At 43.2% G+C, this 27,114-nt stretch overlaps 1 protein-coding gene across 1 annotated transcript; it reads left to right on the top strand.

Annotated features, from left to right (window-relative positions):
• Positions 1–549: 549 nt before the first annotated feature.
• On the top strand, positions 550–25,880 carry ZDHHC7 (zDHHC palmitoyltransferase 7). The gene is made up of 8 exons (XM_081872244.1): positions 550–779; positions 8,383–8,464; positions 13,835–14,157; positions 17,594–17,718; positions 19,139–19,235; positions 20,714–20,795; positions 22,186–22,316; positions 22,501–25,880. Exons 3-8 carry the CDS (start codon positions 13,852–13,854, stop codon positions 22,675–22,677), a joined length of 918 nt encoding a protein of 305 aa, XP_081728370.1. The 5' UTR covers positions 550–779; positions 8,383–8,464; positions 13,835–13,851; the 3' UTR covers positions 22,678–25,880.
• Positions 25,881–27,114: the final 1,234 nt, after the last annotated feature.

The raw sequence follows: 27,114 nt of genomic DNA, 5'->3' as shown, positions 1-27,114 counted from the left end.
AAGCCTGGCCTAGAGAAGCAGGCTTTGGAAGTGAGGCTGAGCCCCCGGATTCTAATGAAGCCCGGTCGCAGCAATTAATTACAATCACGGCAAAGGTTACAGGTCAAAAACTTCCCAGGAGAAAACATTAAAAAACAGGACCAGAGGAGACACGTTTTATGCACTGCGCAAGCGCAACGAGGAATCCGGGCCTTTCCAGGAGCCCTTCCCATCACCCCTCACTTCGAGTTTCCATTCGACAGCTGCCATTTGCGGGGCAGCGACGTAATCCCGATTGAGAGCAAAACAAAACGAGATGTCCTGTACAGTGTGCTCCGCAGCTCCCGCGCTGTTACTTCTGCTTCCTTCCCCGGCATTTTCGATTAATGGGAGAACAGGAAAAGAGGCTTGCTTACATGACTTCCAGAGTCGCTGCATTGCCCAAATTTTTTCTGCTTCTTTCTCTTGTTGCCCTTTGGAACCCATCGCTCTACGCATGCGCAAAGCCATCTTTCCTCCCCACCCCTCAGGGGCTGGGTCTAAGCCGCGCGACGAGGCGCCTGCGCAGTGGGCCGGGCTGGCTTCCCAAGCTCGCGCGCGCCCTGCTCCCCTCACAGCAGCGGTAGCGGCCGTTACACACACGGCCTGCCAACCTCCCTTCGGCGGGCCGCGAGCGGAGGGGCTCCTCTCTCCCTGGGATGGGCCGGGCCTTGGAATGCGAGGCTGCCGCTGCCGCTGCCGCCGCCGCCCTCATCTTCCTGGGTTGTCGTCGGCAAAGCCCTGAAGGGACCGAAGCGACGGTGAGTCTGTGAGGGAGGGGCAGGGAGAAAGAGAGATAAGCAAGCCACGCCCTTGTTCTAAGCCACGCCTATTCGGGTGTCCCCACGCCTCAGTTATCCCAAGCCCCGCCCTTTTCGACCCCTCCTTCCTCTTTAGACCACGCCTACCAAGCATGTCACCAGTTCTCTCCCCCCCACCCAGGTTCCTCTGCCCCACAAACTGTACCTCCCCCCCAACCGGGCTTCTCTCATGGCTGTGTGATGTAGATTTGGTTTATTTATTTGGAATATTTATTTATTTGGCCTGTGCTGCCATCGCTAAAGCGACCCTGTGGAGGGGAATGCAATCAAAACTAAAACTATATCGAACAAATAGCAATTTAAACTTGCAGCCAGCTTGGGCAGAGGAACACCACAACACCCAGCGTCAGTGCTTATTCCCAACAAATGCCAGGGCAGGCAAGGTAAGGCCTTTGGTTGGTGCCAAAAAAACCAATCAATAGTTCACACTACCAGTATTTCAGAAAAGAAGTTTATTAAGGTGGTGCTGCCACTGGGAAGGCCTACACCTGTGCTGCCATATAGCACATTTAAGCTGGAGCAGCGTTCCCCAAGCTGGCATCCTACAGATCTTGGGCTTTTAGCTCCCATCCCTGACCATTGACCACACTGATTGGAAATGACAGTGTTGGAGTTCAGCAATATCTAGTAGTCACCATCTTCGGGAAAGTGGTGAGAGGTGGTTTGTGCCACCTGATGAGCTCCTATGAGAAACAGTGGGGTCAGTATTCTGTAGTGGTCAGTGTTAGACTAGGATCTAGGAAATCAGCCATGAAGCTCATTGGGTGACCTTGGGCCACCTCACAGAGTTGTAGGGATTAAATGAGGTGGAGAACCATATAAGCCACCTTCAGATCATTGGAGAAAAGATGTGATAGAAATGCAATAAATATAATAAAATAGATGTTTAAAATATATACTAAAATAAAGTACAGTGGTACCTCCGGTTATGAACTTAATTTGTTCTGGTGGTCCGTTCTTAACCCGAAACCGTTCTTAGCCTGAGGCGCGCTTTCACTAACGGGACCTCCCACTGCCGGCATGCAACTTCCGCTTGCCTCCCAGGGCAAAGTTCACTACCAGGAGCACCTACTTCCGGGTTAACGGAGCTCGTTACCTGAAGTGTTCATAAGGAGGACGGTACGTAACCCGAGGTTCCACTGTACTTAATTAGTTTGCTTGACTATTTATGCTTATTTACCTAAATCACATCTTTCTGCCATTCTCTTTACCATTCTTATCCTCACTAACCCTTGAGGTAGATTAGGCTGAGGTCATGACTGGCACTTGTTGAGTTGTACATCTGAATGGGAATTTGAACCTGGGCCTCTCCAGTCCTAAACCAACAGCGCTGACATTTTTCTCTCTCTTCCAACTGGTTAATTGTAAACCCCTCCCAGTCTTATTTGTGCATTTGAAAACAACCTCTACTTGACCACACTTTTCATCGCCATCTGACAACTGATAGCCTGTATTTCACCCTCACCCCTACAAACTATCATGGATAAAATCAGCGGTTATTGCCTTCTACTCTTCAATACTTTGTTACTTTGTGTTTATCCCAGTTAATGTGTACGAGATTGCAGCCCTTGGATAACTGTTCCATCCTACAGCAAAAGCTGTACCATGCTTCATCTAGGGCTCACTGAGCATATGCTTGCCTGAACTGCGTTGCCTCAGGGGGGGTGCACTTGATTGAATGTTCCCCTCTCTCTCTCCCTCCATATATATATATATATATATATATATATATATATATATATATGTTTTCTATGTGGATGGATATATATATATCCATCCACATAGAAAACCAGGAAATCAGGAACCCTGCTGTCTCCCTGACATAGTTGCTTTTTTTTTAAGCTCATGATTTGATGGTTTGCTTTCAAGTCACCACTTACAGGCTGATGTAGTGTAGTCTAGACACTGGCTTGCCATCTCTATGAGAAATTGGTCCTGGTTTCCCTATTGATCAGGATTTTCCCATCATGCTGTTATCTTTGTTCTTGTCTCAGCACAGTTTAATTCAGAGGCTTACATTTTTCCTCCTGGCATAAAGGTGAAATCCTCAACCATTAGCATTCATTTTCCAGGACTGCCAGTGACCTAGTCCTGTAAATGAGAATAAGTTTTCTCCTTTTTTTCCAGCCATGGCTTTGTGTTCCTCCATGATTGTAGGACCAAGTTTGAGGGGAAATGTTTTTAATCAGCCCAGTGTCTGGGATAATTGGCTTTCTGTTCTGATATGTCTGCTAAAAAAAATTCATTCACCTTGTACAGAAAAACTCACATTGAGAGCCAGATGCTGATGCTTTTGTTGGCTGCTGTCTTTGCAGCAAAGAAATCAAGGAACATTGTCATTGATTTAATTCATTATCCTTGGCTTTAAGAGACACTGCTCATTAGGTTTCTTTATATTGAGTCAGACCGATGGTCCATCTACACCAGCATTCTCTACTGTGGCTAGCATTGGCTTTCAAGAGTCTCTGGTAGAGAGATGATATTTCCATCTCAGCAGTCTTTGGTTCTCCTCACTCCTTTTTTTCCTTTTCTGTGACAAGGGATTGAACTAGGTAGGACATACTGCCTGGAAACTGCATGTACTCCACCTAACTCCTCAGTTCGCTCCCCACAACCATCATTGCTCAATACAACCTCTCTGTTTAAGGTCCTCACATTTCAGATGATTTAAGCAAATTGTAAAACAAGTAAGAACCTGAAACTTTGATAATCATTTTGAAGTAGGCACACACAACTTGTGTTGTTGTTATTTTGATTTCTTACCTGCCCTTCACCATGTGATCCCAGGGCAAGTTATAGCATTATAAAAATACAATATTAAAATAGTTTAAAGCCAATCACAGTCACCAAAGTAGAGAGAGGGTCCCTATTGTACTACAAGAATTTGTAGTCCCTACTGTATCTCTGTGCAGCTTTTAGGATCATAAGAAGCTGCCTTACACTGTGTCATACCATTGGTCCACCTAGCAGGAGGTTCTGTGTTAAAGTGGGTCCACTCCTACCTGCAGAGTTTTGGTTTTTGGACTATGGGTCCCACAAGGGCCCTTTTCGTCTCGTTGCTATTTTAACATTTGTATAAAACTGTTGGGAGCTGTCATCTGGGGATTTGGAATACTCTTTAAGAAAATTATGGACGTGTTTGCCACCCTAGGCTCCATTGGGAGGAAGGACAGGATATAAATTCAATAAGTAAATAATAGCTCAATATTGTATACAGTGACAGGCAGAAACACACCAGGGTTCCAGCCAGGGGTCTCTCCAGTTCTACCTGGAGATGCCAGGAATTGAACCTGGGACTTTCTGCATGCAAAGCAGATGCTGCACCACTGAGCAGTGATATTGTGATATTGTTACCTATTATTCAAATATGATTCTAGTCCTTTTGGTTGTTAGGAGTCTGAAAACATCATGGCAGTGAAACAAAATTATGGTAGTTTCCCCATGCATATTTGTCATTACCGTGCAGTGCAGTAGGACACTTTGTTGAAATGTTTTGCCGAAAACCAAATGGTGTAAAGCAGTCGCCCTCTACCTGGTACAATAAGGTTCTTTACATGTATAATTCATTAGAAGAGAACAGCCTTTGGCTTCTTACTTTGCTTACCGAAAACTGACTTGGGTGACATAATTTGTTCTTGAATTTTTAACGTGATGAATGTGAGCATGATGAATTTTTGTGGGGAAGGGAACCTTCGTCAGTAAAGTTCGTTAACCAAAAATAGGAGTCAGTAGTTTAGTAAGTAGTTGTGATAAGTGCTGTTTCTTGGACTTTGATGTCAAATACTTTAGCTGTGTACCTGCGTACTTCCAAGCTCTCTAGTGTTTTAATAAAGGCGTCGGTAGCAGTACTCGAGACAAATCATGTGAAGCAGCTCTATGTGGAACTGAGTTAGACTATTGGTTCATCTAGCTGAATTGTTTCTCTTCTGATTGGACTGACCCTTCAAGGTTTCGGGCAGAGGTTATTTCAAGCACTTGGACCTGAAGTCCTTTTAACTGGAGAAGGCAGTGACTGTACTTGCATGCAAAGTGGGCACTTCATTACTGAAAGCTATGGTCATTCTCTACTGGATTAAGCAATCCAGTAAGTGGCATGCAAAAGAATAGGTAGATTTTTGTATGTACAGTCATACCTCAGGTTGAATATGCTTCATGCTGAGCATGTTTGAGTTGCTCTCCGCAGCAACCCGGAAGTAACGGAGCGTGTTACTTCTGGGTTTCACCACTTGCGCATGCGCAGACGCTCAAAATGACATACGCAGAAGCAGCGAAAAGCGACATGCGCGTGCGCAGACGTGCCATCACTAGTTACATTTGCTTCTGGATGCGAATGGGGCTCCGGAACGGATCCCGTTCGTATCCAGAGGTACCACTGTACTTGGAAAGCTCTTCAAATGAAAGTGGTTGGATGTGTATACAGTTCAATGGAACATACATCACACTGCTTCGTATTAACCTCATAAGCATTGAGAAAGCTCCAGAAGACTGCCTTTCAAAACCTGGATTGGGTTTTGTGTGTGTGTGTAACTGTAATGGGGGGGGGGGTAGTGTCTGTGGGCTTGCTTATATAATCCTAACCAAACCCAGGGTTCAGTAAATCTCAACTATGTAGGAAGAAGGACTAGTTTCAGATTTGTGTGTATGTTCCTATCTTGCCATTTTAAACTTCAGGCCCTTCTAGGTGTGTCTGTGTCCAACTCTCAAATTGTGACTGCTCTCAACCAGCCTGTTGCTGAATAAGTGGGTCTGCCCTCCTTCCCTGCCCTCCTCACAAGCAGAGTGGAGATGGCTGGGCTCTGTGACATCACGGTTTCACACAGTATGGCTGAGACTTGCTGCTGAAGGGGGCTATGGACTTGTGACTGGCCCTCAAGGTTGAACAGGGTCTGCCTGCTTTCCATGATGGGATGACATCATGCAGCACCGTGTGGGTCGGGCAGCGCCTGCGAGGCCTGCAGAATTCCCAAGCCCCTTCACCCTTTCAGCTAGAACAGTTCACCTTACTTACTTAGTAAGTAAAGTCATCTTAAAGGACTGATTATGGATTACGCAGTGGGTGGAAGGAGAGGGTGCAAGATACAAGCATATACAAACTGTGAAGGTCAGAGACTTGGGAGATACAAAAAGTGAAAGGTAGCCTGGCATAATTGAAAATAATTCCCTGACTTTCCTAACGTACAGCTGGTTGTGTACAAAGGCAGCTTCCAGGGCAAATATCTTACTTCAAGATCATTTTGCGTATCCAATTGCAGAAAATCTACCATTAACTAGAGTAGAGCAACTGTGACCTTGAGCATGGAATACTTGGACAAAATAATCAAGAGGGGGTTAATTGGGCACTTATAGGTAGATTGAGTCTCCTGCAGCTGCTGCTTTCCTGCAGAAGGGCTTCCCCTGGGCTACAGACCTGTATAATGAAAGACTGGCTGGCCTTCCTTCTGAGAGAGGAGATGCTGACTCTGTAGTTAGCAGAACCAGTTTGCTGTGAGATTTTCATTTTTCGTTTTTGAAACCATGCCTTAACTGTGTGTGACAGCTTTGCTTACATTGTCAATGCGGATATTCTCGCTAATATTGTCACTGGTGCCCACGTTTAGGGCCCTGTAGATTTTTCTTTTCTGTCAACAGAAATCTTTATTGGGGAAGGGGGAGCTAATCTGACTGCAGAGACAGAATTTTTCCCAATTGAATTCATGGTCATGAAACCTCAAGCACTGTGTCTGGGGATGTGTTCATACTTGAGATAATAGGTGAAGGTGCCTCTATATATGATGCTGCAGTATCCATACAGTGGTACCTTGGTTCTCAAACTTTATCTGTTCTGGAAGTCCGTTCCAAAACAAAAGCGTTCCAAAACCAAGACGCGCTTTCCCATAGAAAGTAATGCAAAAATTATTAATCCGTTCTAGACTTTTAGAAACAACCCCTAAAATAGCAATTTAACATGAATTTTACTATCTAACGAGACAATTGATCCATAAAATGAAAGCAATAAACAATGTACTGCAGTGACACAATCAATCAATCAGTAGCTGAACTAGGTTCCACACAGTCACAAAAACAAAACAAAAAAGCCGCAAAAACTGAAATGTAAAATAAATAGCAAAAACAGACAGACCTCAGCATAACACTCAAAATGGAAGTGTGGCACTCAAATCGGAAGCGTAACACTCAAAACAGAGCGTGTTCGACTTCTGAAAAAAAGTTCACAAACCAGAACACTTACTTCCAGGTTTGCAGTGTTTGAGTTCCAAGTTGTTCAAGTACCAAGGTACCACTGTACACTGGTTTACTGTCCCAGGTAGTCTACAACATTCCATTCTATTCCCCACCTACCTGCTTTTCTGTTCTCTCCCTCCCCAAATCATTAGTCAGTATTCTGTGACCACTGAATGTGGCCAGTGCTCAGTGGTTTGTTTTGGGATCCCTCCTTTTTTATTATTGTTTTTAACTTCAGCAAATTCTGATGGTTCTGCAAACTTGCTGATACCTATCTTGTGACTGCGGCTGTTTTGGCTATGCAAGTTCTGTCACCTACCTCTGAACTTCATAAATGGAGGGCATGATATTCCACCTTTCAGTTTACTAAAATTTCCAAGGCAAGTTCCCAGTTAAGGTTAATATTTAAATAAACATAATTAAGACCTTCCCCGAAACATTGCCTGTATAAATAGCAAGGAGGCAGCATAAATAGACAGCAAAATATAAACACACACACACACAAATCCACTCAGAAGTAGTAAAATTAAATCATAATTCAGTAAAAGAAAAAAAGAAAAACAAATGGCAGGTAACATCATTATTAACTGGCACCTAAAGCTTCATGATGTTGGTGTCAGGTAAGCATCCCTAGGGAGGGGGTTCAGCCATGGAGGAAGAGACAATGCCCAGATATTTGGAGAAGGACTTCCGATGAAGTTTATCATGGCTGGACTGGTTCATGTAAGAGCAGATGGCTTCCTAGGTATCCAGGTTCCAAGTCTTTACTGACCTTAAAAGTCAACACCAGCATTTTTAATTTGTGCCCAGAATGAAACTACAAGATTCAATCCAAGTCAGTGATTTAGTGACCATGTTGTGCTCCAGGTAGAAGTTCTTAGATAGATAGTCTTCTACAGCACATATTGGTGTTTCCCAGTTGTGAAATCTCTTGCTGGAAGAACATGGAGGTGAAAGGATCAGACAGCTGGACAGCAACGTGGAGCAGCTGGGCAGGGCAAATGGTTTGAGTCTGAGATTTCCTGAACAGCTGATGGTAGATAATGCCTATCATTAACATTATCCTCTCGTCAGAAAAATGAAAAGCCCCTCCCCCCACTTTTTTTCCTAGAGATTCAGTGTTTATCCAAGGACAGAGGAGAAAAGCAGCCTTTTTAACTAGATAAGTGAATCAGAGGTCAGAATGGAAGTTTTCCTCCACGTTAGTGCAGGTTTTTGGCTTCTACAGATGTGTTGTAATTCCATCACAGAAGACACCTCATGCTTTGTTATAACCTTGCTGCTGTGCTTGTAACTAATGAGTGGCTTTATTATGTCTGTGCAGGTTACATCAACTATGACTACATGCATCTTAGAAGCCCAAAGGAACAGCAAGATGTCAGACTAACACTCACACTCCTTGTCAGGTATGTGTTCATTCTGGATTTATTGCCCAGCCTGTCCCCAGAGGCTCAAGGTGGGTTGCAAATAGAAATACAAATGGTTAGATGCCGGTAAGTCCCTAATGGTGAGCCTGTAGCCCAGAATAAGCTTTCTTCAGATTTGTAAAAATAGAGCAATAGACATAAGTATGATGCCTTGGAACAAGCCACAACAGCTCACCTTAAAATGCCAAAGCAGGGAGGCTCCTCCACTCTTCAAGCAACTTGTGTGCAGCGGCTCAGCAAGCAGAAGTGGCATTTGTCTGTGCTATTTCAAATGCTGTATATGCCAGACACACACACCCCCAAAAAAAAGGTGAGGGGAGGGCCATAGCTGAGTGGTAAATCGCCAGCTTTGCATGCAGAATGTCCCAGGTTCCGTCTCCAGGTGGGACTGCGAAAAACTCCCTGTCAGCGTAGACAAGACTGAGCAAGGTGGACCAATGGTCTGACTCAGTATTATGTTCCTATGAACTGGCGGCACCCCTGGATTGGCATAGCAACCTGCCACACATAAATGGCAGATCATTTGTATGTGTTCATTAGGTCTTTGTCTTCAAGGTCTTTGTCTTCAAGATAAACTTTCAGCATGCTTCCATTCAAAGTTCATGCTGTTCCTGGGACGTTACCTTAATAGGCCTTTTTGTACTTGCATCCTGATCATAGTAAGTTGAGCAATTTATGCAGCTACCCTCCCCCGCCGCAGTTCAACTTGCTTATTTGCTCAACAGGCTTTAGAGACTTAAAGCAGCATGTTGCATAGAGGTGATGTGCTGTAATGCGACTGAGGCTGAAGTCTCTACTTCAAATCTTGCTTCCCCTCCAAGTGTTCCTGGACTACAACTCCCATTGTTTGTGAATACCCTTTGACAAGGGGTGGGGTGGGGTCTGCCTTATATGGTTCAGAAACACCAAAAGTTCTTACTATGATCAAATTGGATGGTGCAAGTTTAATGTTTGGAAGAGAATCAGTAATGACACAAATTGATAAGCATGTGCTTTAAACTACATTGAAGCTGGCTTGCTATAGGGAAGTGGACCTAGCATAAGCTGGAAAGCAGTGAGGCATCTGCTCAGATATCACAAATCAATGCAGTGCTTTCAGGTTGCTCTCCAACATGGTCCTTAATAGCAGTGAATCAATAGGGATTTCAGTGATGAAAGTGCTTCTAGGGTTTCATGCTATTTCTGGCACTTTTGGGGTTATGCTGCAATCTGGTCATAATACTTTGATTTTCTATATAGATAGTTGGAGGCTCTCTGGGGCCTCCTTTCTGTTCCTGGAGTGATGAGGCAATGTGCAAATAAATGAAGCTCATTATAGTTCCACTCCAGACACCAAGTGCAGTTCAGTGAACACCTAGTTCCACCAGCAAAACAAAAACCCTCCATCTGCTGGGAGAGAGCATTATTGCAAAATGAAACCAATAGGGTAGCTAAAAAGTCGGAATGTTATTTAGTATTTAAAGATGCTGAGTTGTATCCAAGTAAAGTAGTATTAATGAGTCTAACATTGGATATGACCCTCAATTTTATTTTTTAAGTAAATGATACTGTTTCTCTTTCAAAAATAATGCCAAATTTTAAAGGAACAATGTTAATGCATGCACTTGACATTATTGTGAGCATCTATCAAAATTACTCTTATTTACAACACGCCATCCATCGTTATGGTGCTTTACTAAGTACAAAGACACGGCACTCACTCTCATTTCACTGAAATCACTTAGAAGATAGCAGCACATTTTGTTCCATTTCTTTCTAGAAGGGCTAGAGACTATCTATTTATTTATGGCTGCATTTATATCACACCTTTATATATAGAAGGGATTTGGTCTCCCAGGTGCTCACTCGACACTGGGGTACCTGCCCAGGGTCACTAATTAAAGCTTTTGTTCATGCCATGGTACCCACAAGCACTGGGCTGGCAGTTTCTGACAAGGAAGATAGCAGAAGAAGAGGAAAGGAGGAATTGAAAGCATGTGTATACAGTGGAATAATATTTCAGCAGCACAATGTTAGATTTGGTAATGTTATGAGAACTATAGGGATGCACCAAAGAACATGTGGCTTTTCAAGGAAGGATTTGAAGAAAGTAAGACAAATGAGCTCAAAGTTGTATTCTTGGAGGAAGTTTCAGTCATTAGACTGGGAGCCAGGAGATGGCATCCTTTATCTAACTAGTTCATATGTGTGATTTTATACCTTTTATTTTATGTCCTACAACAATCTGAGCTCTGCAAAGTGTTCTGTTTCCAAATTATGAATAGTTATAATTCCCAATAACCAAACAGCATAGGCATTTTCCATCTCATATTTTTCCCACTTAAGACCAACCTTTATTTCTGTAATGTTTTGAACATCAGATCATATACAAGTTTATTAATAAGTTCCACTTGGTTCAGTAGGTGTTACTTTCACATAAATGTGCATATTCTACAGGAAGGCACTCTCACTTAATATCCATGCATATGTGTGCAGAAGGCCAAAGAGAAATTTATCTCTTGTCTGTGTTGTGGACTGCAACTCCCTTGAGCACGAGCAAGGCCTGATGATGTTTTGCTCTATGGAAGTTGGGAGTCCAAAACATCTGGAGGATTCCACCTCAGCTACCTTCGTGTAAACAGTACTGTGCTAAATGGACCACTAGTTTGACTCTGTGTAGGACTATAGTTTATATAAGGCAGCTTCCTACATTTGTAGGTTGTAGAACAACTCAGCTTAGTTGCAACCAATTTGCTTCACAACAGGAATCAGTGAATATAACACTTGTTCAGAAAATATATCAATTTTAAAATGGGGAAACTTGATTTAAAGACAGTGATTTAAATAACTTTACTATTTTAAACTGATTTTAAATTGACTTGATTTAGATCGTTCTATCCTGGGAATGAGTATAAAAGCCAGTGTGTAAAAATAAGGTGTTCTCATGGAAAGCAGTCTTATTTCATAAGGCTGGAACCTATTTCACCACTTAACCACTTTTGAATGAACAGAATGTGTGGGCAGCAGAAAGAGCATCTGTTCCCAAGATTAAATTGCTAGCTGAAAGTGCAAAGCACAACCCCTTCCAGAGATCTTGCTGCTGCAGTGCGTTGAGTAGCCTCTGCCCTGTTTCTTTTCTTTTCTTTTTTCGCTGAGTCATTGTATAAATTGAGGCATACATATTTTTTGCTGTGTGTGTGCTTTAGCTATTGTCTCTGCTTTAGCAATTGTATCTGCTTGCCAGCACCATGTGGGATCAATTGTTTGATCTCCCTGCTATTCCGTCTACACAGAAGTGTATATTTTTAGTTTATGATGTGAACATAATCATTTACATGATTTCCAAATGTCCAGAACCCCTGGTCATTAGGCATGCTGGATGAGGCTGATGGGAATTAGTAGTGCAGCAACCCTGAAAGGTACCCAAGTCTGATAAACCTCAAATTGCAGAGATTAAGAGCAAGAGTGGCTTGCCTTAGGCCATCTAATCTATGGTGGAATGAAAATCAGGTGTCCTGCCTCATTTAATCTCTTTGCCACCTTGCTGTACCAATTGTAGTGTGCTCTCATCATATGCTAACGGTTCTGCCTAAATTACTTATAACTTGTGGTGATGGGGGGCAGAATCCTTTTTTCGGCCCTTGGGATCAAAAAATGATGCTAGTTCCCAGGGAAATGTTAATATGAGCCTCAGTTGAATTCAGTAGATCCTGCTTCAGAGTAAACATTAATTAGCTAGAGCAGTTAAGGCCATTTCTTCATACTTTTAAATGAGACTTAGAATTAACTGTTGTAAGTGAGGAATCTGTCCTGGATGTAATAAAAACTATTCTTAACTCTGTACAAACATATAAATGTTCTCCCTCAGTGAATTAAAAACCTATCTTGCATAGGCTTCATTTTCTTGAGCATTCATGTAATGTTAGGCACATGAGCCAGTTGTACTCCTCCTTTCCTATTTGGGGAATTCCAAATGTCCACATCTTACAGTCATCTCCCACCTCTTTGAAAATGACTAAGCCTGCTTCTCCTTACTGTTAAAGGCAGAGATGAGGGAGGGGGAATGTCTACAGCACAATATCTTCATTGCTCCTCTCCCTGTATGCTGAGGCAGCCAGTGGAGCTGGCACCAGTATTTTTAGCTAATTTGCTGCATGCTCCATTTCATAATCATAAACATAATCATAAACTTGCTTACTCTAAAGGAAATCCAATGTTATCCATTGGGGCTTACTCCCTAGTAAGTGAGCTGGTGATTGCATGTGAAGACTCCTTAGTGGGGTTAATGGTTGGGTTAGCAAACATTTGGTTTGCTGTTGCCACCAATTTCAGGCAGTGGTTGTAGAAGTAAGGTGATTGTGAGGAAGGGAGTGCACAACAGCAACAAAAAGAGCAAAAATTAGAGCCTGGAAGGGATGGGGATAATAATGAGGGACAAGGATGCACGGAGAAAAAAGAGGTGACATGGAGTGCAAAGTGATTTGGAGGGTGAGGAAGAGAAAAAATAAGTACCTATGAAGTGAGGGTGCTGAGAAATCTGCAGATAGAGATGCAAAAAGGCAGCAATTTCCATTCATCACAGTCGGCACTGTTTCCATTCCGCTGCAGTTTAGTTTCCACCATATACAGTGTCATTTGTGTTCTGTCTGCTGTTTAACATAAGTTAAATAACTATTTAGTTAAGGTATGTAACTTACATTCATTTCAGTCTAAAGCAAATGTCAAAACAATGGTTTAAAAAGTCATCTGCAGACTCAAAGAAAACAACAGTGATGTCTTTGCTTGATTAATTTATGCTCCAGACCACAGATGAACCTTTAACTGCAGCAATCTCTGCTTCCACTTGCTTTTCTGTTTTTGGCTTAATTCCCTCACACTACTCATGAGTGATGGAAAAGAGGATAATGGATGGAGTGCAGAAAGAGAAAAAATGGTGTGCTGTGAAATGCAGAAAATACCACAGGTTTGGGATTAGAATAGATGAGAATACATACAGAGAGCTCTGAAGGAGGGACAAAAAAACTTCAGTTAATTTTTAAAACAAAATTCTTTCCTGCAGTTGACATAAGAATTCAGACTTTGTAAAAAAATAGAAATGGCCCTTGAAGTGGTGTGAGATGTATCTTACTGGGTTGTGAATGTTCTTACAACCACAACAAATCTCTGCTAGAGAGAAGTGGGAGATGCAAAATATTCAGGTAACTGGCAGAAGACTTGCACTTTCTCTCGCTAAAGTACTGTTCCTTGAACAAAATTGTTATGGCGAGGTAACCTCTACCATCAGACCTGCTTCTGTCCCATGGTAATAGAACCTGGCATCTGCTGTCAAAATGCCTTGGTTCATGGCTGCCCTCTTCTTTTTTTCTGCAGGGCCAGTCCAGAAAATCATGCAGTCATCTGGGCACAGGTTCCGCGACGTCGAGCATCACCCGCTGCTTGCCGAAAATGACAGCTATGATTCATCATCGTCGGAGTCTGACATGGCTGACCGGGTCTGGTTCATCCGTGACGGCTGTGGGATGGTCTGTGCGGTGATGACTTGGCTTCTCGTTATCTATGCGGATTTTGTAGTGACATTTGTCATGCTGCTGCCTTCCAAAGACTTTTGGTACTCCCTCATCAATGGGGTCCTCTTCAACTGCTTGGCGGTGCTCGCCTTGTCCTCGCACCTGAGAACAATGCTGACTGATCCCGTGAGTAGACATGTTCCTCAGAGTTGGGTTTAACCATTTTGTGTGCATGGAACAGTGATACACAGGGAATCTTTTCTGGGCAGAACTTTTGGCACTTGCATAGCACCACAAACGTGTTTGAGAAGAAACAGAACCTACAGTCAAATAAAAATGCTCCAAACAGGAAACACAACTAGCATTATGCACATCATGCTTGAACAGTCAACACTTCTTACTGTGTGTGAAGCCTTTCCTAGTAATTTATTCTATTGGCATGCACTTGTGAATTGCCTACCACAGGGTTGGGAAATCTTTTTATGCTAAGGACTGTGCTCCTTTAGAGATAATCTCTTGAGGACCACATACTGCTAAAGCCAAAATCAGGCAGGGCCACACCCATTGTCGTACTCAGGTTTAGGCGCAAGAGTATACTTTAATTCAAAGCATCAATCCCTTTTGGTGAATGTTCTCTCAGCCCCCGGGCTCCTATTTGCCTTACCGTGTTTCCAGATCTGGAATTCCAATACCTCAAGCAATCTTCTAACCACTGGTATTCTGCTACTGCCACATAGACAATAATATCTCTGACCGACTTTGTCACAGCCTTGATGGCTTGGCCAAATATGAGGTGTTTGAATGAACAAATATTTATTATATCAAAAGCAGTCATTAATAGGTATGATCTACTTTCAGCAATAGCATTAGAAATTTCATAGCATGTGCTTATAACTCTATTCCTAATACAAATACAAATCCTAATCCTATCCCACCCACTCTGCCCCCTGCTCCTCAGCACCCACACCAACCACCCTTCTCCAGAACGCAACTATATTTTTCTGTACACACACAACACACACACTGTCATACTCCACCCTCAGCCAATCAGGACACCACACACCACACCATTCTGTCCCATTCTCACTCGCGCCCCCTTTCACTCATCTTACCTTACAACTTACAAATATCTCCCTAAATAACATTTTACTATATGTCTCTTTAATGTCAAACCTGTACAAGTCAGTTACAGTGACAAACACCACAGCCAACTCATCTTTACGTTACACGTTTCCCCTCTTTTTTCATTTATCTTACACACACACACACACACACCCTCTTCCTCTTTGCACTTCTTTCTACACTGAAAATCAGCCCTACACAATAACTAGAAAGAAAAGCTTCCATTGACACTCAGTTGCTACACAGGATGACTTTGGCGGGGGGGTCATGTCAGGCAGAGTTTAACCTTACTCTTCAGCTGCCACCCCTTTAGAATTTCCAAGTATAGTAATTGGGATTAGAGAAAAAGCTCCCATTAGCACCAATGAAAGCTTTCCCAACTAAATCTAATTTATTTATCAGAGGGTGAGATCTTAGACAGGAGACTGGGCTGGTTCCAAAGAAACCAGCAGTTCCCCATTCCAGGCTGAGTGTTGAGAATGGTAGGAGTATCCATAACTCAGAAGTTAAAAACACACTGTGCATGCAGAAGGTCCCAGACTTCTTTCCCATACCTCCAGTTAAATGAAACATGGGTAGCAGGACTGGAGAAAACCTTGAAGAGTCACCACCAGTCAGAGTGGCCAGTATGGTTTTTTTGTACACCACTTAAGAGATTTCATAGTACGTCATTTAGAAAGGCTTTTAAATACAGAGCCAGATACATTGAGTTAAACCACAGTCAGTGAACTGCAGGTTCACTGACCGAAGGGCAGTTAGGAGGCTCACCTTAAATGACATGAGGGGAAATTGAAGGGCAAGAATAGGTCAGCTGCCCCCATTAGCCTCTTCTTTGACACATATCATGCTCAACCTTGCCTCTAGACTGCTGCATCTGCTTTGTTATCATGTAAGAATTCTCCATCCCTATAGCCTCACCCTCTGCAGTTATCCCTAGCTACCACACTGAAACTGTCGGGAAATCAAGCCTTTATCAAGAGAAACTGGCAACTCTCCCAGGCACCCGGCATGATTCCCTGTTGACCTCCCTGGCTGCATTCCCCAGCAAGATCCAAGCTAGGTCTCGATAGAACACACACCCTCTTTCCTGCCCCCCCCCCCCCGGGGCAGGGGAAAGAGATAGACAGAAACGTATTTACATGCCTTTATTTCTGTCTTTGCAGTGTTACAAAAAACGTGACTGCTCTCTTCATGCTCCAGCAGTCTAGTGATGACAACCACTTCCTGTACTTCCTGGACAGGAACAAACGGAAGAGCTCATATTACACTCTGAGCTAATTCCGGTGCTTTGCACTGTGAATTGACTGTCCCTCTGTTTCCTACGGACAGTCCCAACATTCCCATTATGTTTTGCTTTCAAGCTAGCAGTTTGCAGCTGCATTGCTTCTATATCGTAACAGAAACTTGGGGCAGTACTCCCTCCAGGCCCTAGTGCCTGCTTGTTTCTTTTAATTGTCCATTACTGTTAAGACCTTTGCTTCAGTAACTGCTATCAGTTTTGTGTTGCTGCCTTTCTCTCTCTTTCATGGAAAGCGGCCTTTAGAATTGAGAGAGGTGATTTGCACATGCACGCGCACCCCACAGAACTTTGTGCTGGAAAATAAGAAAACAGTCCAGTTGCCCATAGAATACATATGCACTCCTCTGGCTTGGATCACAGTGAACATTCAGTTGCCAAAGCTTAAACCATCATGAATAGTCAAGTGGGAAATTGTAGCCAGAAATCAAAGAAATTGCTCCAGTGTCTGCCGCATTATGGTCTTGCTACTACAAAACCCTTAATACATCTTCCTTCCACAGACCTTCCTCATAGTCATAGTGTGTTTTTCCTTGGTGTATTCCCAAGATTAAATCTTACATGTCTATAATATCACTTGCTAAAGAAATGGAGGAATAGGATCCTTTTTTATCTACCTAAACTAGGATTGTAAATTAAAATACAAGCAATTTTTGTCTGAACATGATACTGCTCAGTTTGGTAGCTTATTGAGAAGGCCCAGTGTCTGAGGAAATACGGCAGTTTCCCTCTAACTTTCTAAAATGTTATTTCTATGTATATAGGCTCTGTATTGAGGGCAGTTAGCCCTTACCACCAATCTCCCAGATCCTTGTCCCATCTTGTTACTCTGCCCTCCTGTCCTGCTACACCTTTGCTTGCAACCTTCTTGTTCTGCCACCCTCATCTGCCCAAATGTTTCCAGGTCCTCTAAATTACTCTGCCTTTTCTTCCTTTTTGCTGAGAACTCCCTCAAAAACGTGGCGGTGCTCTGTTTCTTTCTATCCAAATCCCTGCTTGGAGCATATCTTTTGCGTGAAACTTGTGGACCTCAGCCCCTGTAGAAGTAACATTAAAGTTGTGTGTAGCTGCATTCATACCCATTCCTATTCTCCGCTGTGCCTTCAGGTTGCCTTTTAGATCACTCTCAAAAACGCCACTGGCACTCTTCAGATATATACCAGTAACTGGGCCTTGTCTTCCTTTCCATCTGTAATGCCTTAGGGGGCTGTTCCAAAAGGAAATGCCACGAAAGAGTACATGGAGAGTTTGCAGTTGAAACCAGGCGAAGTAATCTACAAGTGTCCAAAGTGCTGCAGCATTAAACCGGAACGTGCCCACCATTGCAGGTATGTCCCATTGCTGCTTCTGTACTGTTCTCAGCCTGGAATCCAAGGCCCAAACTATAAGTGATGTTAAAAACGTCTTTGCATATTGCAATTATGCAGGTGGAAGGAAGTTGACCCCTTTCCTCCTTTCCACAGCCCCAATGAAAATCATCCTCCACCACCACTTTCCCTCCTGGGGAAAAGAGTAAGGCAATTTTCCCTGTGACTTCAGCACTTGGGGAAATGAGTTAGCCTCACGGTCTCTGCAGAATACTTCCAGTAAGGATTGAAGCTGTGGTTGGTTTGTTTTTTTTTGTTTTGTTTTGTTTTTTAAATCACATAAACAATGGCAGTCTCAGTGTAATGTATAGTTTGACTCTTGCATGGTTTCTCAGACCTCAGAGATGCCTTTTTCAGCACATTTCCCTAAAAGTATTCTTTGCTTTCATGTGTGTTCTATTTGCAGCTTTCTCGGAACAGAGCATTGCTGTGTGACTTTTAAATTGCCTGCAATTCACTATAGCTTGTGCAAAAGTGGCAGACAAGGTCAATTCTTTCAAGATTCCTTTCAGATTCCCTTTTGTCTGAACAAGCTAAGCAGGAACATGAAGGGTTGTTGTTCTCCACAAGTTGCCTGCAGCTGCTTCCCCACTTTGTCCAACCATCTCTTTGTGCCTCGCTCTTCTCAGCATTAAGTTGAATGCTGAAAAGCTTGCTGTGGCTTTGTGATAGCAAAGCACTTGAATCTGGCCATTCCTGGAAGATCTGGCAGAGCTCATCTGCGCTAAAAATTGGTAGCTTTAGATGTATTTAGTGAAAAAATGTGGTGCTTGAGAGCCTTCATTTCAAGGTAAGGGAAGGTGCCAGCACTTCATGTAGAAAGAAATGTGGAACTGTGCAATGTTGTTATGTATTGAAGATTATTATAATTAGTAGCATTAGTATTGTTGGTGGGACAAGGAACAACATGTATATACTCACCTTCAAACCTGAGTGCTGCTCAGAGAGCCACCCATTCAGTTGTACCCTCCTCCGTTATCCCACCCCAATTTTCCTTTTTTCTTTTCCAGCTAATACTCAATATTCCAAGACTTCTAAGTATATTCAGTTTTCATTGAACTGTTTTTATTGGGGAGGGAGCAAGGTGTGCCCCCTGAGGTGTGTTTGTGTGTATTTTAATCACGTTTATTCACTTTGACATGCAGAAAACAAACAATATTAAGTCGCACAATGTTTGAATGTCCTACGGCATCTGTTAATGTAGAGCGGCTGCATTGAACGAGCTGCAGTTTGAAATCATCCTCCATTTGGCCTCCTGTACCACGCATGCCAGCGTCTTAGATTTCCAGAGAGATGGCCTCTTTGCAGTCACCAAGGGCAAAATATCCGTAACACATACCACAGCATAACTTTCAGTGTTTTCCCCCCCTCCTTCCACTAGCATTTGCAAGCGATGCATTCGGAAGATGGATCATCACTGCCCCTGGGTCAATAACTGTGTGGGGGAAAGAAACCAGAGGTTTTTTGTGCTGTTTACTGTGAGTATGGTTATTTGTTTGTTTGTTTGTTTGTTTGTTTAGTTGTTTACCGTTTGTTTGTTTGTTTGTTTGTTTGTTGCCAATATAAAACTCCCTGCCCTGGCTATCCTAATTTGGGGGTTGAATCTTCAAGTTGGAACCTCTACACTCAGAGGCACAGCGTGCTTCGGAATATCAGTTGGTGGGGCAGATGCCAAAACCGCAGGAGAGAGCTGTTGACTTCATGGCTTTCTTGTGAGTTTCCTGGATCTCTCTGACTAGTTGGTAAACATTGATGGGCTAGATCACAGATAGTCAGCGTGTAGATCCCCAGCCTTCATGGCCGTTGGTTTGAGATGGGGGGGGGCAACTTCCATCTCCTGCAGGGGCGTAATTAGTGCTAGCACCGTCCGTTAAGTGTTTGGGTGTAATCTTCGACACCTCCCTTTCCATGGAGGTGCAGATTGCAGCTATAACAAAGGCTGCATTTTTTCATCTCTGCCAAGCTAAGCAGTTGGCTCCTTACCTCTCTCGCTCTGACCTAGCCACTGTGATCCACGTGACGGTCACCTCCAGACTTGATTATTGTAACTCACTCTACGTGGGGCTGCCCTTGAGACTGACCCAGAAACTCCAGCGGGTGCAGAATGCCGCGGCGAGACTCCTTACGGTGTCCTCTCCATGGGATCACATTCACCCGGTGCTATGCCAGCTGCATTGGCTCCCGGTGCAGTACAGGATCAGGTTTAAGGTGCTGGTTTCAACCTTCAAAGCCATATACGGCCTAGGACCCTTGTACCTACGGGACTTCCTCTCCTGCTATGTCCCACGGAGGACCTTATGGTCTTCAAACAAAAACATCTTAGAGGTCCTGGGCCACAGGGAGGTTAGGCTGGCCTCAGCCAGAGCCAGGGCTTTTTCAGCTGTGGCCCCGATCTGGTGGAACGCTCTGTTACAAGAGACTAGGGCCCTGCAGGACTTGACATCTTTCTGCAGGGCCTGCAAGACAGAGCTGTTCCACCAGGCCTTTGGCCAAGGCAAAGTCTGACCTCCTCCTTTGGTAATCCTCACAGAACTCCAGCCCAATGGTTGCCATTAATTTGATTTTGAATTGATTTTAAGATGAATTAATTTTAGAATGCTGTGTTACTTTTATTGTTGTTAGCCACTCTGAGCCCGGCTTCGGCTGGGGAGGGCGGGATATAAATTATTATTATTATTATTATTATTATTATTATTATTATTATTATTATCATGGGGGTTGCAGTCCAACAACATCTGGATGGAGGCATGATGCTATCCCTGCACTAGATGGAACCTTGAGCTAATGCAGCAAATTCCCTGCCCACCTGCCCTGCCTCAAAAAAAGAGAATTTTGAAAGCACTGCACAGTGTAGCATGGTCCTCTTACAAGTTGTAAAAGAATTTAAATATTGACTGCCTGCCTAATGGTTGCATGGTTTTCAGAGCTGATTTCAAAATCTTTTTCTCACTTCCAGATGTACATAGCTCTAATTTCAGCTCATGCTCTCATCCTGTGTGGGTTTCAGTTCTTCTCCTGCGTCAGAGGACAGTGGATTGGTAAGCACACACTTCAGTTGCTTTTGTAATATGGCGTTTTACTTATTTATTTTTGGTGTATCTAAGTCACTTTTTTACTAGAGGATACAAGTGCCATAAAAGAAACTATAATGTAAAAATCAAACAATTGAAAAGTAAACAGCATTATCTTAAAAAAAAAAAAATCAGTAACAGATTTTTTTTTTAAAGCAGATAAACCTCAAGAACCACTAAAACAGTAAAAACAGCAGAACAGTCATTCAAACACCTTGGTTAATAAAGAAAAGCTTTCACTCACCACATAAGTATTATTTTAAAAAATGCCTCCCAGATTTGTTTGGGGATTGTACAGTGGTACCTCGGAAGTCAAATGGAATCCGTTCCGGAAGTCTGTTCGACTTCCAAAACGTTCGGAAACCAAGGCACGGCTTCCAGTTGGATGCAGGAAGCTCCTGCAGCCAATCAGAAACCACGTTGGACAGTCAGGTTCTAAAGAACGTTCGCAAACCGGTACATTCATTTCTGGGTATGCGGCGTTCAGGAGCCAGAACGTTCAAGTCGCAAGGCATTTGTCAACCAAGGTATGATTGTATAGAGGCCACCACTGAAAAGTTCTTCCCCGGCAACCATCCTCCTTACCTCTGAAGATGGGGGTACCTTGAGAAGGACCTCTGAAGGGGTCAGGCAGATCCATAGTGGAGAAGGCAGTCCTCTGGCAGCTCAGGGTGTATAGGGATTTCAAGATTAAAAACAGCCCTTTGAAATTTTGGCCTAAAAAACTGGTCACCCATGTCAATCTATGATTGAGAAGCCCTGCAGTATTTGCTAAGGTGGTTTTTGCCATTTCCATCACAAAGATGAACAGGCATCATCCTTCCTTATTAAGGAAGTCCTTGGAGCTTGACAATGGTGGGACACATTCCAATAGACCATGCCTTTTAACTTTGCTTTTAAAATTATTGCCTTTTTAAATTGTGCATGTGGGCGCAGGTCATGCACACCTACCTAGCATGGTGAATCAGTGATGAAGGAGGCCTGCGTATATTGTGTTTTATACTTTGCCATATAAATACAACTGGGTATTTAGATCTATACAAATTCTGGTGGCACCTGAGCCTGAAGCACCTGGAAGGCACTTTCCATTTGAGCACACGGTGTCCCACTACCATTTGTGTACAGTGGCAGCTCCATACAGGAACAAACTCCCATTCTAAGTGTCACTGGCCTCTTGCAGGACAACAGTCTGGCTACTGATGTGTATGCATGTGATCCCTCAGCCTGGGCTTTGTGTTGTAGATTGCTCCTAACTTCCTGTTACATTCTCAGATTTGCTAATCCTTTTGAAGTTAACTCTTGTTGGCGTGCTTGTTGCGGTTTGTTTTTTCATTGAAGTTCATCCGCTCTCTTTCAGAATGCAGTGACTTTTCACCACCTGTGACTGTGATCCTGTTGATCTTCTTGTGCCTTGAGGGTTTTCTGTTTCTGACGTTTACCGCAGTAATGTTCGGCACCCAGATCCACTCGATATGCAACGATGAAACGGTCAGAATTGAGGGTTTTTCTTGGGGTCTGGTTTCAGGACTGGATAGGGATTTGAACCTGCTTCTCCTATGCCCTTGTTCTGCCCCTTTCCATATCCTCTGTTGAGACAGATGTTCAGTCTTGGCTAGAGTTTGGCGTGCTTTCCAAATTTCTTAACATCAATTTTTATAATATTTACTTGCAGGAGATTGAAAGACTGAAGAGTGAGAAGCCTACATGGGAACGGAGGTTGCGCTGGGAAGGAATGAAATCTGTCTTTGGGGGCCAGCCTTCTCTGCTATGGATAAATCCGTTTGCTGGATTTCGAATCAGACGGCTTATGCTAAGAGCCAAGAAAGGAGGTCCTGAGTTTTCTGTTTGAGTCTGTCTAATCATGCTGGAACTCACAAAAAGTAGTATATTGTATTTATTGGGCACCAGGAAAAAAGCTGCCCACAAGTAACCTGTGACCAATGAAGATTTGACACACATGAAACATTTTGCTTGTAGCAAGCAGAATTTTATACATTTATAGTCACAGACATCTCATTAACTCTCAGAAGTGTAAACTGGATACTACCACACATGGCTTTCAAGCAAGATGACAAAACAATCAGAAACAACCAAGAAAGGTGGACAGTCACACTATGAAGCCAAAATATTGTCTTTACTACTGTAACTTATTATTTTAGAGGACTAATTATGCATTTATTTTTGTCAAACCCCTTTTATTTGATATGTGTCTTTTTTTTTTTTTTTTAAGGAGTTGACCTCTGCTGTTTTTATATGACTTTGTGGCAAGGCACAGTTGTCAATCATGTTATTATACAAGTACAAATGCTGGAAATCACGAGCCAAAAGAAACCATTTTTGACCTGATAGTTTTTAGGCAATGCTCAGCTCCATTATGTAACTTTTCTGTTTGTCCCCAAATACCCCCTCAGCTGTACTTCTGCATGTGGGTATCTGAACAGGTCTGTAATCCATTACCTTGTAGCCAAAACATACAAGGCCAGTCAGTGTCCAAAATTTCCATAGGCTCAGAAAAGTATTCCTTTTTTGGGATTCAGTTTTAAGTGGTAAGTGTGCAGAAATCATATTGCAGGGTTTTGTTCTACTCTGAGGTATTTACACCAATTTCCTATTCATTATAATTTCTAAGGGAACTCATCATTAGGTGTATTGAAGGATTACTTTTAGTCCTTCCAAAAGGGGGGCGGGAGTGGAACCATGGATATAAACTTCTGGTGGCATGAAAAAATGCATATTGGAAGTCTCTTAATTGAACCAACAGCTTCAATTGCTTCTTGTATTTCATTATATAAATTTGTCAGAGTGCAAGCCAGGCCTCTCAAAAGCTATGGGTAAGACCTAGTGAACTTGCACATAGGGGGTGGGAAGATGTAAGCTGCAATAGATCTGAAGAACAGGCATGTCTTTAAACATGCTGGCCTGCAGCCAGATTCTAAACATGCTCTGTGGAAGTCAGACTTGCTGGTTCCAGATGGCCTTAATTGCTGAGTTCACTAATGCACCATTGTGCATGATGCACCGCTGCCACATAACACCAGTTTTCATGTTCATTGCAGTGGGAGAGGCACCTCCTGATTCCGCAAAGGGATTCTTGTAGTGGCATTGTCCTGTTAAAGCTATTGGCACTACTCTTGTGAGAGCGCTGAGTACTCGTCAGCACTCCTACACAAATACGGGGCTCTCATGATGAATCTTGAATGCATTTGGGAATGTTGCCAATTGTTCAGATAGTCTCCTTGCAGCCATGCCAACCGTGTGACTCATAGCTACACTTGCTTACCATTGTTGGCAAAGGAGATGGGCAGATTTCTTCAGAAACAAGTGCAGTACTTGACTGTGACGATTCCATGTAATGATTTTATTTTTTAAAAAAATCCTTGGCAGCAAAAGGAAATACAGCATGCTACCATATTCCAAACAAAACCACTTCTGAACTGGAGAAATCAGTGGTATCCAACCAGCTTTTACCATCCCTTGTAGAGTGAAACCACTACATGGTCTGAATGTGCTGTTACATCTGCAAGTAATGAAACATTGTCTGAAGGGAGTGATATGTGTGCTCAGCAACAGAAGCTGATCCTTCCCCCCCCCCCTTTCTTTTAATGTCATTTAAACAGGATACTTCACATCTTGAGCATGCATGTATAGAAAGGAGAAATGTTTTTTGAGGGGGCGGAGGAAGCCTTTCTAAATTGAAACCTGCCTTTAAACATATCGAGGCTGAGCTTTCGCTTAGCCATTGGTATCTCAGTACCAGCATGCTCAAGAATCTGGAGGCTGGCACACCCCACAGATGACAGAGTATGCATGTGCCTGGGAAGCTGGGACTTTGCTGATATTACCCCAGCACTTCCCACTGCTGAAGAGAAGTGGCTTAGAGTGTGGATTGCGACTTCTGTTATTACAAAAGCAAGCAAACAGCAAGCATACTTCTGTCTCGTGCAGAATTCCCTCTTCTGAATGACTTGTAGGCTATAAGTTTAGTGTGAGTTTTCCAGTAGGATCTTTAATTCCTGGAGGTTCACTCGCCTATTTCTCTATGTCTCTGTGCAGCGTCTTAACTATAATGACCTGAATTGTGTTTTATAGCAGGGTGGCAATGATGCCCAAGCGTGTGTCCCCATGAAGGGGGCTTCCTGCATGACCATTTTGGTCTTTGGCATTAAATGAAAACTGTGTGATCTGGAGGAATGGAAGTACGGAAGGAGAAACAAGAGATACAATGGAAGGGTCTGTTTCATACCAGTTCACTGACCCTCCTAATGTAGGTGATGAATTTGTTACAAGCTCCCCCTCTTCACACACACATAGTGTAAGCTGTGGGGCAAGCACACTGTACATACATCCATGTAAACAATCCTCCCTTGGAGGAGGGGAATTGGGCCTCCATCAGGAGAGGCTTCTTACAAAATCACAGTATTTATATGGTGATGAAGGGGTCCTATTTGCTCTCCCACCATGCAGGGCAGAAACTGGAACCATGGTGATGTGTGCACTACCTGCCGTACAGAAAAATGGGCTCATTTCAAGCGGGTGGTGACTTGTAGCGAAGCCAGGCACACACAGCTGGTGAACTAAGCAACCTGTAAGAATCCAAAAATGCTCAGACAATGCCTCAAGGGATCTTTGCAGTCCATTCTCGGCCCATGAACAAAAGCCTGCAGTTTGTTCTTATGTACATATTCACAGTTCCGTCAAGTCTGTGCACGTATTACTAGGGAAGCAGAACTTGCAAGCAGATAAATAACATTAGATTTGGATCACCAAAGCAAGGGGTAAAAATGCAGCAAGCCCAGGAAGATCTTGCCCATTTCCATTTTGTACCTTCACCTAGTTTGAGAATTGGTTATATCTGCTTTAACACAAGACTTCATACATACACTTTGATGGACTGTATACTGCTGGAACTCAGCAAATCCCTTTTAAAGCAGCTGAACCTGTGTGTGACTTAGCAAGTGTGTGTGCGTGTGTGTATGAAAATGGAGTTTCTTGGCTTTTTGAATCCTTGTTCTGTTGTATTTTTTTTAATGTAAAATAAAGTAACTAATTGAGGGCTTTGTGTTGGATATTTAATTTCATTTTTATATATTGACAGCAGAGCTCAGGCATAGAAGTCTGGGCATCCTTTTTGAATTTGGGAAGAATACCTAAAGAATTTCAGGAACTCTGAAACCAAACAGAGGAGGCAATAGAGGGACTGATGACCTAATGTCTTTTTCCCCCTATGCATTTGTCTTTTAAGAACTTCCTTACCTTCAAGGACTATGTCCTCCTGACATTTTTTTCATCTGTTCAAAGAGAGGAAACAACTGTTAACATATGCTTTGGTTAAGCCTGGTATCTGGTCGTATTAGGACTATAGGAAGGTACCTTACACTGAGCCAGAGCATTGGTCCATCTAGCTCACAGACTGGCTGGGAAAAACTCTTTCCAGTTTTTCAGTTGTGGGTCTCTCCCAGCCCTACATGGAGATTCCAAAGATTGAACATGGGACCTTCTGGGTGCAAAGTAAATACTCTACCACAGAGCTCCGACCCATCTCCTGTTTGTAGAAATACATTACATCTCTACATAGTGAGGAAAGCTAGGTTTCCTGTGTGCTCACTCAATTTCCTGCCTTAATTTCTTCACTCTTAAGTGTTGGCTATTTGTAGACTAGACTTGGACCAGATAGCTCTGCAACAGAGGACTCCTTCAAACAGATGGCTGTGCTTTGTAAAAGATGGCATGTGGCCACCCTGGAAGATTCACCTTGGTGCAACAGAAGTGTAGTTACATATGCCTCTGTTATACTTGATATCAAACACAGGAGTTTTACCAGGAAGGAGCAATCAACAGGATCTGCATGTACTCATAGCAACCATTCCTACCCATGACTTTGTTGCACTGTCCTAGCATAAGTCATAGTATGGTATTATTTTGAATGAAACGTTTGTTACAGCCCTGTGTGCTGCCCAGTGGCTTTTTCATAGCATGTAAACTAGCTTCTCCTGCTGAGGCTAGAATAGACTATATCGTGTTTTTCTGTGCATAAGACGATGCTTTTGGCTATTAAAAAAAAGGCAAAAATTGGGTATTCACACGGATAGTGAATGCAGAGAGGGGACGTGCGATCAATGGCAGCAGCAAGCAGGAGATAGGCAGCGATGATTGGGTGGGTGATTGGTGGCTGCAGCAAGGTCTGCTGGCGATTGGCTGTGGCAATTGGGCAGGTGATTGGCAGCTGTGGGCAGACGATTGGCGGCTGCAGCGAGTGGGCGGGTAGGCTGTTGGTAGTGGTGAGCGG

The sequence above is a fragment of the Podarcis erhardii genome, assembly GCF_964252035.2.
Source record: "Podarcis erhardii genome assembly, chromosome: 7".
Taxonomy (NCBI): domain Eukaryota; kingdom Metazoa; phylum Chordata; class Lepidosauria; order Squamata; family Lacertidae; genus Podarcis; species Podarcis erhardii.
This window is presented reverse-complemented; position numbering and strand designations above follow the sequence as displayed.

Coding starts and splice junctions, on each gene's coding strand:
- ZDHHC7 (XM_081872244.1), top strand. CDS start 13,852: ATGCAGTCATCTGGGCACAGGTTCCGCGACGTCGAGCATCACCCGCTG. Junction 17,719..19,138: donor GAACGTGCCCACCATTGCAG/GTATGTCCCATT, acceptor TCCTTCCACTAG/CATTTGCAAGCGATGCATTC. Junction 19,236..20,713: donor GGTTTTTTGTGCTGTTTACT/GTGAGTATGGTT, acceptor TCTCACTTCCAG/ATGTACATAGCTCTAATTTC.